The sequence below is a fragment of the Lacerta agilis genome, chromosome 7 (genome assembly GCF_009819535.1).
Source record: "Lacerta agilis isolate rLacAgi1 chromosome 7, rLacAgi1.pri, whole genome shotgun sequence".
NCBI lineage: Eukaryota > Metazoa > Chordata > Lepidosauria > Squamata > Lacertidae > Lacerta > Lacerta agilis.
Window position 1 is genome coordinate 27,163,402 of NC_046318.1, and position 16,007 is coordinate 27,179,408.

Below are 16,007 nucleotides of genomic sequence, written 5' to 3' on the forward strand. Positions count from 1 at the left end.
CAGATTTCCAAAGAATAGCAAGGAGAGACAAGAGGGCCTTTCTAAACGAGCAATGCAAAGAAATAGAGGAAAATAACAGAATGGGAAAAACCAGAGATTTATTCAAGAAAATTGGAGATATGAAAGGAACATTTCGTACAAAGATTAACACAATTAAGGACAAAAGTGGAAAGGACCTAACAGAAGCAGAAGACATCAAGAAGAGGTGGCAAGAATACACAGAGGAATTATACCAGAAAGATATGGAGGTCTCATACACCCCAGGAAATGTGGTTGCTGACCTTGAGCCAGACATCCTGGAGAGTGAAGTCAAATGGGCCTTAGAAAGCCTTGCTAACAACAAGGCCAGTGGAAGTGATGATATTCCAGCTGAACTATTTAAAATTTTAAAAGAGGATGCTGTTAAGGTGCTGCACTCAATATGCCAGCAAGTTTGGAAAACTCAGCAGTGGCCAGAGGATTGGAGAAGATCAGTCTACATCCCAATCCCAAAGAAGGGCAGTGCCAAAGAATGCTCCAACTACCGCACAATTGCACTCATTTCACACGCTAGCAAGGTTATGCTTAAAATTCTACAAGGCAGGCTTAAGCAGTATGTGGACCGAGAACTCCCAGAAGTGCAAGCTGGATTTCGAAGGGGCAGAGGAACCAGAGACCAAATTGCAAACATGCGCTGGATTATGGAGAAAGCCAGAGAGTTCCAGAAAAACATCTACTTCTGCTTCATTGATTATGCAAAAGCATTTGACTGTGTCGACCACAGCAAACTATGGCAAGTTCTTAAAGAAATGGGAGTGCCGGATCACCTCATTTGCCTCCTGAGAAATCTCTATGTGGGACAAGAAGCTACAGTTAGAACTGGATATGGAACAACTGATTGGTTCAAAATTGGGAAAGGAGTACGACAAGGCTGTATATTGTCTCCCTGCTTATTTAACTTATATGCAGAATACATCATGCGAAAGGCTGGACTGGATAAATCCCCAACCGGAATTAAGATTGCCGGAAAAAATATCAACAACCTCAGATATGCTGATGATACTACCTTGATGGCAGAAAGTGAGGAAGAATTGAAGAACCTTTTAATGAGGGTGAAAGAAGAGAGCGCAAAATATGGTCTGAAGCTCAACATCAAAAAAACTAAGATCATGGCCACTGGTCCCATCACCTCCTGGCAAATAGAAGGGGAAGAGATGGAGGCAGTGAGAGATTTCACTTTCTTGGGTTCCATGATCACTGCAGATGGTGACAGCAGTCACGAAATCAGAAGACGCCTGCTTCTTGGGAGAAAAGCAATGACAAACCTAGACAGCATCTTAAAAAGCAAAGACATCACCTTGCCGACAAAGGTCCGTATAGTTAAAGCTATGGTTTTCCCAGTAGTAATGTACGGAAGTGAGAGCTGGACCATAAAGAAGGCTGATCGCCGTAGAATTGATGCTTTTGAATTATGGTGCTGGAGGAGACTCTTGAGAGTCCCGTGGACTGCAAGAAGATCAAACCTATCCATTCTCAAAGAAATCAGCCCTGAGTACTCACTAGAAGGACAGATCCTGAAGTTGAGGCTCCAGTACTTTGGCCACCTCATGAGAAGAGAAGACTCCCTAGAAAAGACCCTGATGTTGGGAAAGATGGAGGGCACAAGGAGAAGGGGACGACAGAGGATGAGATGGTTGGACAGTGTTCTTGAAGCTACTAACATGAGTTTGGCCAAACTGCGAGAGGCAGTGAAGGATAGGCGTGCCTGGCGTACTGTGGTCCATGGGGTCACGAAGAGTCGGACACGACTGAACGACTGAACAACAAAAGCTAATAAATAGTTGTACATCAAAAAGGTCCACTGTCCAGACCTACATAAAGGAAAAGTCACTTGTGAGAGCTGAGAACAGGGCAAGGTGGCCAAAAAAGTCCTCCCCCCGCCGCCACTTTGATCTTACGTAACTCAATTTTCCTAGTAAACAAATCTAATAAATGGATGCAGTGCAAAACAAAGGTCAGATAAGAAGCAGGGGGATAGTCTACTCACATGCCTCTCATTGCTACTTTTCCATTTTCTGCAAACTTGCATTATGCATTTTTTTTGAAAAAAGGATAAAAGAGGCCAGAATGTGATGCCTTTTGTTTCCTTCAAAGACAGTGTAGTTACTTTCCATCATGGAAAATGGGAAAACTCCTAGCTGAGAAGCAGAGCAATATTCCCCTTTGCAGACATAGAGAGCTGAAGATAAATGATAAGCCGTTGATTTTCTGTAGTCATGCCCTGTACTGGCATTATCTCTCCCTTCCTTACAGTATTTAGGCACAACCCTATTTTGTCAGCAACTTGTGGCATTGTCCTGATAACTTGAGCACCTTATTTTTAGTTAAACTTTTTGAACTATCCATTATGCTTTAATTATGAGGTGTTCCCCCCCACATTTTAAATACTTTATTGAAATTCATAGGTAACATACACAATATACCAAGATGAAAACAATCGTGTACTAATAATCTTATATATGTTTACAAAAATTAAATTTAAATTAAATTTATGTAATCTCTTTTTTCCTATCTTTTACTAACATAGAATAGACTTCCTATCATTTCCCGGTGCATATAACCTTTCTGGTGATTAATGTACTTAGCATTATTACCTTACTCTTTCTGTATTTTCTAATACTTTCTTACAACAATTCGTACCTTTTTGCTTGTTTCTTAACAGCACGTTTAGACATGGGTCATTCAAATGCTGCCATAGATATTGTACCGCTGTTATTATTCTGTAAATATCTCTTATACTTATCCCATTTTTTAATAAATGATTGTCTTGTATTACCTCTTAGTCTGTTAGTCAATTGTGCCATTTCCGCATATTCCAATAAATTACACTGCCAGTCTGATAAGGTTGGAACTTTTCCTCCTTTCCAATTCATTGCAATCAGTATTCAGGCTGCAGCCATGTTGCATATAGAAAAAATTCTCTTAGATTTTTTGGAATGTCTCTACCTAAAATTCCAAGCAGAAAAGCTTCTGACTTTTTTTAAAAAAAGTTAAAGGGTTTTTTTCAGCTCATCATAAATGAGATTAATTTTTACTAATTATGAGTTTTACAGAGTTGAAGATGAAGAATCCTGACGCAATCTAATGTCTAGCTGCCTTTATTTTTATTCAATCTTACAGCACTGTTCTTGTGAACAACAATTTTACTGTATCTTCCACAAGTTTATGTGCTGTGGATTATATCCAACTATGCTCTATTCAGAATAAACCCATTGAAATTAATTGGCATGTTTAACCATGACCTTTAATTTTTATGTATCTACTTTCAGGGGAACTTTATTGGATAATGCTATATTTTTAACCATTTTATATTATTTCAACTTTTTGTTTTTGTAGGAAAATGACCCTTTTACCTAATCAATTTAACGCAGAAGAAGAATGAACAACAACAACATCTGGAGGTAGAAGAAGCTTAGAAGTACCCAATTCACAATAGCATCCCTTAGGAATGATGGTGTAAATGTTTCGGGTTCCCTAAGTGGGTATAGAGTAGAATTTGTCAGCATCACAGAGAACCAAGTAACAGCTGTCTGATGAGACAAACAGTTTTCTTTTTGGGGGGGAGGGGGGGAAATAACATCAAAAGGACATTTGGAAAGGGACACTATGTACATTATATTTATATACTAATGCCAGTAGCCCCAAGGCCAAGATGACGGAACTGGAATGTGGAACACTAAAAGAGAGCACAGATTAAGAGAACAGTCCTATGCACAAGAAACCAGCATAAAGCAAGCTGGTGTAAAATTACACCAGATCCAAACTCCAGAACGTGTCATCTGCCCAACTCCTTGACATGGAAACCACCTACCAAGAGCACCTCCACCTTGTTGGGATTTAGTTTCAGTTTACTGGCCCTCATTTAGTCTGTTACTGCCTCCAAAAACCAGTACAGCATTCGCACAGCACAAATGGAATGGAAAGATAGAGCTGGGTCATGGGTGTCGATGAAACTGTGCTCCAAAACCCCTGGTGACACCTCCCAGCAGATTCATATCGTACATATATTATTTTCTAGAGTGCTGTGTGCCTTCACAATGGAATTCCAGGTGACTGGGTGTCCACTGTCTTTCTCCGTTTCACTCAGAATAGGGGGAATGTGAAAGACAAAGGGTTAGAAAGGATGGACATTGGACAGAGATACATCAAGGCTATGGACAGCTGCTAGTCATTATGGCTATTTTCTGCCTCCACTGTCGGAGACACTACGCTTCTGAATACCAGTTGCTGGAAATTGCAGGTGGGCAGAGTACCGTTGCGCTCATGTGCAGCTTGCCACAGGCTGTGAATGGGCCATTGGCTGGATCAGCAGGCTCATCTTACGTTCTTGCTGAAAAGAAAAACGATAGGAAACTGTACAAAAAAGTAACCTCTGGAATTTAATAGATCTGCTGATTACTGTAAATTAGATTCTGTTTTTAGTAGCAGTGTAATCCTCACTGTGAGGAAAATATGTGTTACTGCTTATTACTTGAAATGCAATTTGTCGCCTCATAGCAATTAAAAAATGTCAGTGCCTCTGGCTGTTAACCAGAAGATTGGTGGTTTGTGCCTGCCCAGGGATGGTTGTGGGCAGCATTCCTGCACTGCAGGGGGTTGGACTAGATGACCCTCGGGATCCCTTCCAACTCTTCAATTCTATGATTCTGTGATTCACTACAGCCCTGTATAGTACTTGGTTTTACAGGCTAAGGTTTGAGTGATCAACAAAATATTCCTCTACATGCCCAATAGCACCATCTGCTGGCATGACGCATGACAAATGAAATTACCATTAATTAAGAAGTAATTATGTGTGAGCAAATGGATTCCATGCCATAAATTTGGCTCTATCTGCTGATATTCCATAGATACATTTATCTATTTCCATATCTAAATCTAAGAGGGCCCTTTAGCTGCAGTAGTAGAGCAACACTGATTGTGCCCATTATTGGAGCAATCCAGGGAGTGATTGTTTCGATTACATGGGTAGTACTGTTAAATGGATGAGTATGATACAAATTATAGCTTTTGAGCTCCTTCTTGTATCGTGGTTCCTGATGTTCAAGGTGTGACAGAAGGTGCTTAAGGCTGCGATCCTAAGCCCACTTACCTGGGAGTAAGTCCCATTGAATTTAGCATGATTTCCGAGTGATTGTAGCAAGGATTGTGCTGTTAGTGGAATTTGGGGTATGTTTAAAATTTCAGTTTTACCATCATATTTTTGTGACATTGGTAAGAATTTTTCTTATGCTGCAGCGGAGGCATGCTAAAACTTAAGTAGAAATAATGATCCACAGTAACAGAGAGCTCTGTTGGAATTATCTGTACTAAAATGTCAATACAATGCTCCCTATGCATTGTTAGTGATTTTATTTGACTGTATCAGCTAAGAATGGGATTTAAACTCTTAAATGGGCTTTGGGTACCAGGAAGGCGCTCTGTTTCCTGGGCTATCCGTAGGATGCAATGTTAGTTATACCACCACTGTTTCTGCAACTCAATATTTTCAGTCTCTTAGACAATTAATGGGTTCAATAAACAAACTTATGTGCCTGCCTGTTATTGATTTTGTGGTAGCAACATGGTTACAAGCACTGCCATCAGTTTTAAAAGCACAATTAATGGACTTTAAAAGGTGTACTCGTACTTCTTAAAATTTTATTGCATATACTGTAGGTCCCTATGCTTTACGTCATTGTAACAATGTGCTATACCTTATCTCGGGGATAACCAATGTGGTGCCCTCCAGATGTTGCCCTACAACTCCCATCACTCCTGACCATTGGCCATGTTGACTAGGGCAGGTGGGAATTGTGGTGCGACATCTGGAGAGCACAAAATTGACAACCCATTTTATTTTATCAAAGAGAACAAGAGTAGCCAACATGGTGCACTCTTGACATTATGGACTGTGATCAATGGTGGCGATGATGGAAGTTGTAATGCATAACACCTGGAGGAGACCACACTGGCCATCCCTAAGAGAGACACTAGAAAATATAGCTTGTGGTTCTTTTTTCCAGGTAAAGTGATTATTTTAAGAACAGACTACACCCCTGCTCCTTCTATTTCTGGATCCAAGCCTTATCTGTTCTAAAGCAATGCTTTTCTAATGTTAAACCATCTTCCTATCTCACTCCACAGGTGGCTACATTTAAGGAAATCCGATGTAACATTTGAAAACCACACACAGAAAGGGCTTTGGGACAGTGAGGGATGAGAAGGGTGATTCATGTGCTTTTCTCGGGACACACAGTAATAATAAGATCTGCTTTAATCTCGGGTACCACAGATTAATTTGTCAAAAATCTCCGTAATAAAACAAGCCTTTGCTCCAGGCAGAGTTATTATCACTGCTACATTAGTTCGACTTTATAATGAAAACCGCTGTGCTCAGTGCAACTGACTCTTGTACCTTCTACTCATAATTGTCAGCTGCCTCTGCTAATATTTTATTCCCACTATCTGAATAAATTCTTTTTGCACAATGTTAGGGAGCTTTTACTGAGAAATTAGGTGCGTTGTTGATGACAATTCCACATATTTTTTTGTTATGGTGTGATGAGCAGGTAGACATGATTTAGGGAGAAAATAGCATTGCAGGCCACGTTGGGCCACCTGTTGGGTTAGTTAAGATTGGCTTGTGGGCTGGAGGTTCCCCACCCTTGCTCTGAATAGACCATGAGCTGTAAACCAAAGTTTGTTCTTTGTTGGTACTTCTTGTGCTTGTTTGGAGGAGACAAAACATGAACCTGGATTCAGATGGCTTGCTAAGCAAAATCATGGTTTAGCCCTGAATAGCAGAACCCACACAAAGCCATATTTTGGTTTAGTGACACATGCAAACAGAGCCAGGGTTATGTGTGCAGCTATATTACTCTTGTTACCCCTGGAGGTGAATCCCTGCAAACATGGCTAATAGTGTAATGAAGATGTGCAGATGGTTGCCCATATAACCACAAAATGTATGTGTATTCATTCTGACCAGATAAGTTACCGTTTCAATCACTTAACACAGGTTTTACAACATTACAGGAACTGTAAAGCAGGTAAGATAGGTAATGGCTTCACAGACACAGAGGGCCATAGCTCACTGGTACAACCAAAGCTTGCAAGCCAAAGGTTCCAAGTTCAATCTGGTGTATTCCATGTAGGGCTGGAAAAGACTCTTCCTCAAATCCTAGAGAGCATCTGCCAGTCAGAGTTGACAATATTGAGCTAGGTGGAACAATGGACTGACAGTTTCTTACTTCCTTGTCTTCTGCTGCTTTGGAGGTTGGATGCCGTTATAAATGATAGAGAAGAGTAATTTCTATCAAATATTCATTAGCTGTACAATTTATTTGGATTCATGAATAAACCCCTCCTGTTATGTTTCAGTTTTAGTTACTTGTTTTTGCATTGACTTTAAATGAAATATTTTATTAGTTGTGCTAAAGTCTGTAATAAACCGTCCGTAATATTTATTTTGAAAGCTCTTTTCAATGGAAATAATGTAGGTATCTTGCACCAAGTCAATAAATACATACATAGCAACATAGAAGGGCAGCTGTATTGACTATTTTAGAGCAAGGCAGCTTACACTGAAAATGCTGAATTAGATAAATAATGTAATAAAAACAGCATCAGATAAAATATGTACAGCAATACCATAAACCCTTGATATAAATTATACTACCGGTACTTTTTCATCTGTTTCCTGCTTGGCAGGGGGTTGGACTGGATGGCCCTTGTGGTCTCTTCCAACTCTATGATTCTATGATCTGGGCAGGTATTCATGGACTGGGTTTAGACTGCCCCAAGAGGTTTTTCTATATTATTTGCATTTTCCCTATAGAATGTATTTTACCTGCTTAAGTGCTTAGGAAATTGTGGGATATAAATGCTGATAAACAGGTGAAACTCGAAAAATTAGAATATCGTGGAAAAGTCGATTTATGTAAGCAATTGTTTTCATTAACTACTGGAGTTTAATATATGAGATAGACTCATGACATGCAAAAGCGAGATATGTCAAGCCTTTGTTTGTTATAATTGTGATGATTATGGCGTACAGCTGATGAGAACCCCAAAGTTGAAATTGTTTATTTGGGGTTCTCATCAGCTGTACACCATAACCATTACAATTATAACAAATAAAGGCTTGACATATCTCGCTTTGCATGTCATGAGTCTTATCTCATATATTAGTTTCACCTTTTAAGTTGAATTACTGAAAGAAATGAACCTTTCCACGATATTCTAATTTTTCCAAGTTTCACCTGTATGTCACAGCTGTTTTACCATTCTGTCATCCTTTTACAGGAATTACAGAGAATTTGAGTACTTCAATAAATGAGCCAGCAGAGGGCAGATTTACATCTGCTATTGAATTGAGCATGCACTGAGCAGGCTGGCTTTTAAGAAAGTAGAATTATTACTGCTCAACATTAAACTATGCCCATCTGAAGATTACATATATTACTGTGTGTTTCTCAATTGAAATATTTGCTTTTAATTGCCAAATAAGTATAGTACAGCTGCTTGTTTCTTTGTTTAAATGATAATTTCCCATCTTTTTAACACATAGAAACATATTTCCACAAAATATGCCCCTACATTATTTGGAGTTAATTTGCCTAATCCTGCCCTCCCCATCTTAATATATTCAGTTCTGTAGTATTCAATGAATTGCCCTGTGGTATAGATTAATGAAATTGCCCTAATATTTTAAATAGTTCTTCAAATGCGGTAGTACATTTTAACTTACCTGATTAAAATTTGCCTTTAAAGGGACTTAATTTTGTATTGTTTGAAACAAAAGAGTCTTGTGAGCAAATTGATGATAGAGTTCAATTTTTTCAGCAATTGCCTTTAAACTTTGCAATCTTCTTCCAGTTCTGTCATGACTGTTATTTTCACTGAGGAACCCTCAGATTACCCAGAACAACTGTTTGAAAATTGTTGGAGTGTGGGAAAATTCTACAGTTGTAACACTGAAGATACAAATCAACCCAACTTAAGAAAATTAAAGTGAGGGGAGGGAAACAATTAAGCTGTACAATTAGATTCTGGATGTCTATTGTGATAAGTTAAAAAAACCCATATTCTACCTTGGATCAAAAGGGTGTCTTAGTGTGTGAAATATTTTAGAAGGGGCTTGGAGAACTGGATACAGATATTGTACTAAGAAAGGTGGAAGCCTTGTATATTTTCTGTCAAGCACACACAGTTTATTCAGAAAGATATCTCCTTGACAGGCTATCTGCATACGACGGTTCCCAAGAAATGTACAAGCTGGCAAGGATACCGCATGACATTTGAGAAGTGTAAAGCACAAAAGAACAACAAACAACAGAAGCTTGAAACTGATCTAGAGAAAAATATTCAAAACCTGTCTGAATGCAGCAGGCTACTCCTAAGTACCAGCCTTGATACCAGATGCTAGAAAGGTAAAGGACCATTCATAACATGCCAGAGCTGGTAAATAAACCCTTAGTAATGAGGCTTGTGGAGAGGGTCCAATACACAACACAATAATCTGAAGTGCTCCAGTGAAAAAAAGGCTTGAAATAAGGCTGAATGATCTTGAGAACAAGAGCGACAGAATGTCTCCAATGAGCCAAAAAAGTACAGTTTCCCTTTCAGGCGTAGTGCAATAGAGCAGCTCCAAGAATGGAAAACAAAATGGACAGTGGGGGAGGAGGGGAAGAGGGAAAAAATTCTCTGTTGTTATCTTCAAAATGAAACCAGTGATTTCATAAGCTTTGTGTCCACCCATCCTGCAAGCAGTTCAAAAGCCTTGAATCAAATAGCTGTGGCACACACCAGTGTTTTAAATCTGGGTGGGGGCAACATGCGACCCTCCATATGTTGCTGGACCAGTAACCCCAGGCAACCAAGATGGGAGTTGTAGTCCAGCAACATTTGAAGGGCCACAGATTCCCCAGTGCTGTTTTATATTTATAATCATGGTTTGCTCTTACACCCTCCCCCTCCCCCCAAAAAGCTTTTGGTGTATAAGAAGTAAAGTTTACAAGCAATTCTAACAAACAACTGAATGAAATAATTTAATTTCTAGTTCCAGTGTGACTTGGAAATAATCATGTTGCAATGATACAAGGGAAATTTTAGGTTGTTTTCATTCTAGTTTTTACACTTGTTTTTTTATGTTGCTTTGAGTTCACCTTTCTGGGGCAAAAAAGACTCATAATTAACATCATGCCCATATAGACCAGATTTTTAGAGTCTGGTCAATTTATGCTGCAATCCTGTACCCACTTACCTGCAAGCAGTGCTTTTTTCTGGGGGTACGTAGGGGTACGCTTACCCCTAAACATTTTGTGAATCTAAGGGGATAAGAAACTTAAAAAAAAAAATACAAAATTTATTTTCTTCTCTAGCACGGTGAATCGTCACGTCAGATCCGTTGCTACCCCCGATGGCATCCTCATTTGCTGTCATTGTGTTTCCTGAGTCTCAGACAGAAGCGAGCGTTTAAAGTAGGAGTGGGAATCTAGCACAGTGATTGGTCAGTATCGTTGTTACCACCTCTGATGGCGGCTTCCTTTCCTTTCCCAGAAAGGAACCAGGAAGATGTTAGTGCGCACAACCTCATGCCAATGTGGAAGTTACTGTGCGCTGTCAGCTATGTAATATGAGGTAATGCATGTTCTTTGTACTGTATTTATTTTTCCTGATTTGAACTATAAAATGGTGATTTTCTTGAGTCAAAATGAAAGTACCCCTAAACATTTTTTTAAAAGAAAAAAAGCAATGCCTGCTAGTAAACCTCATTGAACTCTGTGGGACTTATACCTGATATTATTTCCTTGGGTGCTCTGGGTGCTCTTGTATACAGGAAGCTTATGCAGGGGCTACATTTGGGGATAGTTGTAAAGCCAAAATTGCATATAGTCAGAATAAGCCATTGGAACACCCCTACGTGACCATCCCTACCTTCTGGAGCATGGCAGAGAGATTTTAAGCATCAGCTTACCCTCCTGTGAGATTGTAGCCCCAATGTCTCCCTGTTTCTTCCTGCTTCCTGCTTCTTACTTTATGCTTTTCATTGAAAATATAAGACATTTGTTTCTTTCCTCATATAAGCAGCTTAAATGCTTTGCAAAACGATTCTAATATTGCCAGGTGTCGAAAGAGCAAGAAGACCAACTAGTCTGAAGCCCTGGCAGCTTGCTAATTATTTCTGCACTCCCAATTAGTGAAAAGAAGACACATTTCTGTCTTTTTGCACCCATCATGGGCCTCTAGCTTCACCTTATTAGGTTAGTAAAGCGTGACAAGAGCTCTCTGGCCTTCAGTAGAAGACCGGGGGGGGGCTGGCAACAAAGCCAGGAGAACAATAAGTTTATTAGACTCATACATTCTTCATGTAGCAAGATAATACTGGCAGGGAAATATGCAACATTTCGCAGGGGGCAGAAGAACGGTAGATTTATAGCTTTGTTTTAAAACTATGTGTTGTTACGATATAGTATAGTATAGTACAGTACATAGGAGCATCTTTTGAGCATGCGTAGAGATAGCCAATTATGATGGTTTAAGCATCTGTCATAATTGTGCAAATATTATAAAAGCTTTGTGAACCCTTTGTTTCAGGGGTCCCAGCTTTTCAGAGATATTCACTGGGGTCTCTAGATTTATGCTGCAGCAATAAATATGAACTCTTTCCGCGCGTTGAGTTTGTCTTCTTTTGGCTGAAGGGTCAACGTTTTCATTCCACACTCCTTTGTAGGGTCACGAGATCTTGTGAGAACCCACTAAGTAAGGCAGAGAGCTTAAAAACTCTTTTTGCGCAGGATTTTGTGTGTGTTTAATTTGTGCAATTTCTACTGGTGAGCCATCAATCAAGTAAAGTTAAGAATCACACAACTTAAATGTGCATAAGTTGTGAGTTACCTGTACCTTCTCCCTTAATCTGGCCTTGCCCTGATGTGTGGTGAATTCTGTCTGCATCTTGGGTTCTACTTAACCCCACCATTGCAAATACTACTCCTGTTGATGGGTAGAGGTGTTCCTTTACTGTAGACTGCTCCCCCCACCCTTTCATTTGCTGTTGGCTTTTAACAAACCTGTTCTTTTACTGCTTCTTTCAAAGCATGTCAGCAGTTCTTTGGCCCTTCTCACCAGGGAAGCGGTTGTGCCTTTCATTGATTGTTCTTTGTATTAAAATTAAAAAGGCAGTTCTCAAATCTCCCAGCTAGTTCCACTTTCTCTCCATTTACATATAATTATATTTTCCAGAGAGTAATATGTTAGCCGGTTGCAGCAAATGCAATGGGTCTTGTGGCATCTGAAAGACTCAGAAATTACAGCAAAAGCTTTCAGGGACTACTTTCCTTTTCAACAGATGCACCCTGTGTTATCCTGAATTCCAGCTGTTGTATGCATATGTAAGCAGAGGGTGGGGTGTCAGAGGGTAATTAAATGTAGAAAGTACAGAAAATGATAATTAAGAACAGTGGGTGTTCACAAAAAAAGTTGTTGGTGGATAACACAGACATTCTGGCAATAGCACACCAATTAACAGGCCCATGTAAGCGGTGGCTGACTCCATTTTGAAACCTTTTACAATGACTTGAAATAAAGTTGTCCGACCCAGAATTCCATTTTTGCCAGCAGCACACAAAAGCATTTACCTACAGAGACTGGTGTGTTTCTACTTTCAAGGTCCTTTTGCCTGATTTAGAGGTATTTTCTTCCTCTTTTATTTAAACGACACATGAATTCTGATTTCCTGTGAAGTAAAATTAATGTTATTTTTAAAAAATTATAATGCAGAACCTTCATTTTGGAAATTCTCTACCTACTCTTGTATGAAAACTAATGCTACCTAGTAGCATGGCCAGATAACATTGGGCTTATTATGTCAGAAGGGAATGTAAGGCATCTCTGTGGCCCTAAAAATACCTGCAGTGTACTAAAGTGCAAAAACAAACCAACCCACAACATTTTCTATGGTTACCAGACATCCCCGTTCCCTGGGGACAGTCCCCGGATTTACAAATGTGTCCCCAGACAAAATCCGTCCCCGGAATGTCCCTGGATTTAATTTAATCTCCCCGGATTTATATTTTAAGTGTTGTAGATTTATTAGTAGGGAATGAATGTTGCATGATGGGTTCAACGGCACAATACACATTATATGGGGACTTCTGGTGAGGCAAAATGGCGGGCGCCAGGGCAGCGAACAGCTCCTGAAGCCAGCTAGAGCCAACTGCGCTACCAGGCTGGCTCTGGGCTGCTGAGACTGCCGCTGCTGCCGTCACTGCCAAGGGGGAACCGGGGACACCCGGCGTGTCAACTGGGATAACCGCTGACACACACACGCCAACCCAAACTGAGCTGGGAGCGAGAATGCCCGGCCACCCAGCCGACTGTCTACCAGCACTCCGGGGCCAGGAAAACCCCGGAGCAGACACAGGGAGAAGGAGGAGAGGTGAAGGAGAAGGGAGAGAGAGAAAGAGGAAGGAGAAAAAAGAGGGGAGCCCCGACCTTGCCGTCACCGCCACTGAAAAGGAGAGGTACAAGGTACAAGTGCACCGGGAGGGCAAGGACACGTGGCCAAGCCCAGGCCCAGCCTGAGACTACTCCATGGTGGCTAGTACTCCAAGAGAGCAGGCTGGAGCCCAGAGGAAGGCCGCACAACAGAGGAGACCACAGAAGATATTAATTCTTTTTAAAATAAAAAATAACTTTTTAAAATAACTTTTTTCTTTTTTCAAAAAAAAAAAAAGTGTCCCGGATTCTTTGAAAAAAAATATCTGGTAACGTTATTTTACATGCAGGTAAGGGATTAGCTGCAGCAAGGTGCAGAGACTGGGGGCAAATCTTGCGCACTTCCTCTTTCCATGAGCAAGCATGACAAAAAATGAGGACATTTTCTTATTATCCTATATTGATTCCTGTTTCACATTTCATACATTTCCAAAAAGAGAGCAAAATACTATATCCTCCTTTCTTTTATGAACTAACATAGCTCTGTAAATTTGTTAATTTTCCTAGTAAGAGATGGGTGGGGGAGGTTTTTAATCCTGGTTTCATTTTTCAAACACATATAAAATACATAACAACTACACTACAGTCTTTCTGGCACCAGGTTATAAAATTGTTATTGGCCCAGAGAGTGTATGACCTCTGTTCTACTTCAATAGTTTTGTATTTTTGTTCCCTCTTGATCTTACTCTTGCTTGAGAAATATGTTGCTTTGTTATATTGTATTTTAAAGTTTGATTGGGCACTGCACTGGAATCCCCTGGACAAGGGGTGTCCTAGTTTTTTCTTTATAGTAAAAAATTAATTTAATTTAATGTCTTAAGCCATTGAAAGCTTTTAAAAAACTAACAGTAAGAGGAACAATGGCCATCGTTGAGTAAGGTTGCTAGGTAACAGTGACATGGCCTCCTTTGTGACATGGCCTCTTGCAGGATTACTTGCCGGAGGTCTTTGGTTAGAGCAGGTCTTTGAAAGGAGTTAGATATTGTGAATGTGGTAGTTTAGGAGTTATAGCATTAGTTGAAGAGTAATTTTATTTGTTAGAGAGTTGTTGCATTACTGAGAAAGGTAAAACGATACAAAAAATCATGACGTCTTTTAAACTGTAAATGGAATTTCTTAATGACTTCTGTATTCTGGTTCCGTCACAATTCATGAAGGTTCAGAATCAGATGAGAATCTCCTGTAATGGCTCTATTTATTCCCCCCCCCCAAAAAAAAACATCCTCAGGACCAGTTTAAACGCTTCAAATGATCTATGTTTAGGCAAGATCCTTTGGCAAGCTGTTCTCAGTGTGTCCAACTCCATACTACATTCTCCACAAGATGCCAATGACACCAAATTCATGTCAAGCCCATAGGTATCAGGTGCCCCAAGTTGAAAGCAGCGATATAGAGCATGAAGACATTACAACCTCGCTTTCTCCCAACTCCGTCCTAAACGGAAAAGCGTCAGAACGAGGTGTGTGTCATGGCAGGGCTTCTGCCACTTGAAGCAGCGGCCTCACTTGCCTCATGACTGGGCCTAATCTGTCTGCAGTCTCCCTTCCCCCTGCTGAAATTAGGGCTACATATGCACTATATGTTTAAAGTGTTACCATACAGTGTGTCCTCATCCAATCACCACCCCATGATTCCACCCCCTCCATTTGATTGGGATTCAAGGTTTCTGCGGGAGGTAGACACTTAACAGTTTCCCCACAGAAGCAGTAAATCTGGATTAAACAGGAATACAATATGCTCTGCCCCTGAACTTCAGCCCTTCATCAAGCAAAAGCCAACCAATAACAGTAAGAGATCACTGATCATGTAGCCTTTTTACATGGCTGACCATTTCCGTTAACCTTGGGGTTCGCGTTGCACCACGAGTTGAGAGAGAACAAGGGGTCAATAACGACTCCGAAGACATGAAGTAGAGAAAGAATTTATATATTCTGACTGCCTAGGACAGCAGAAGGCATCCGCGTGATAATTCACAGCGAAATACAACAGGCGAAAAGATACATACAGCTTTTATACCCTTCAGAATCCCTCTCCCCTCATTATGAATTCATGAGTTCATGCACATCACACCATTAGTAATATCAAAGCAAAAGGTCACTATGGCCTCGAGTTCCTGGTGCTTGCCTGTCTTCATGTGCCAGGCCACCTATTCAATGACTCATTTTGTCTCCTGGCCAGAACAGCCCTGAGTTCATTACTTGGGTGAAAGTTAAAGCTTCTCGCTATGGGTCAGTCTGCCCTTTGGCTAGCTCTTATAATTAAAGCTTTTTGCCTTTTTCTCTAATTGGTAGGATCACCCATCAAAGGATTACCCAATCTCCTTCACATCTCTGGCCAATTTCTGTACCTTCCTCGGGAAGGGGCACTCTTAGCTACAGCTTTCCATTGATTAATAATATGCCAGCAAACAAAGGTATGCACTAAGAACATGTTTCAGAAAAGGAACTTTGAGAAAAAGGAAAAAAAGGGGGAACTTACATCAATATAGA

General features: G+C 40.3%; 1 protein-coding gene across 1 annotated transcript in view; it reads right to left on the reverse strand.

Annotated features, from left to right (window-relative positions):
• Window positions 1–2,083, reverse strand: part of GMPR (guanosine monophosphate reductase) — a 28,927-nt gene extending 26,844 nt beyond the window's left edge. Inside the window, exon 1 of the mRNA XM_033154629.1 lies at window positions 2,027–2,083. Coding sequence (XP_033010520.1) covers window positions 2,027–2,068 — 42 coding nt within the window. The 5' untranslated portion in view covers window positions 2,069–2,083. The remainder of the gene's footprint in view (window positions 1–2,026) is intronic.
• Window positions 2,084–16,007: the final 13,924 nt, after the last annotated feature.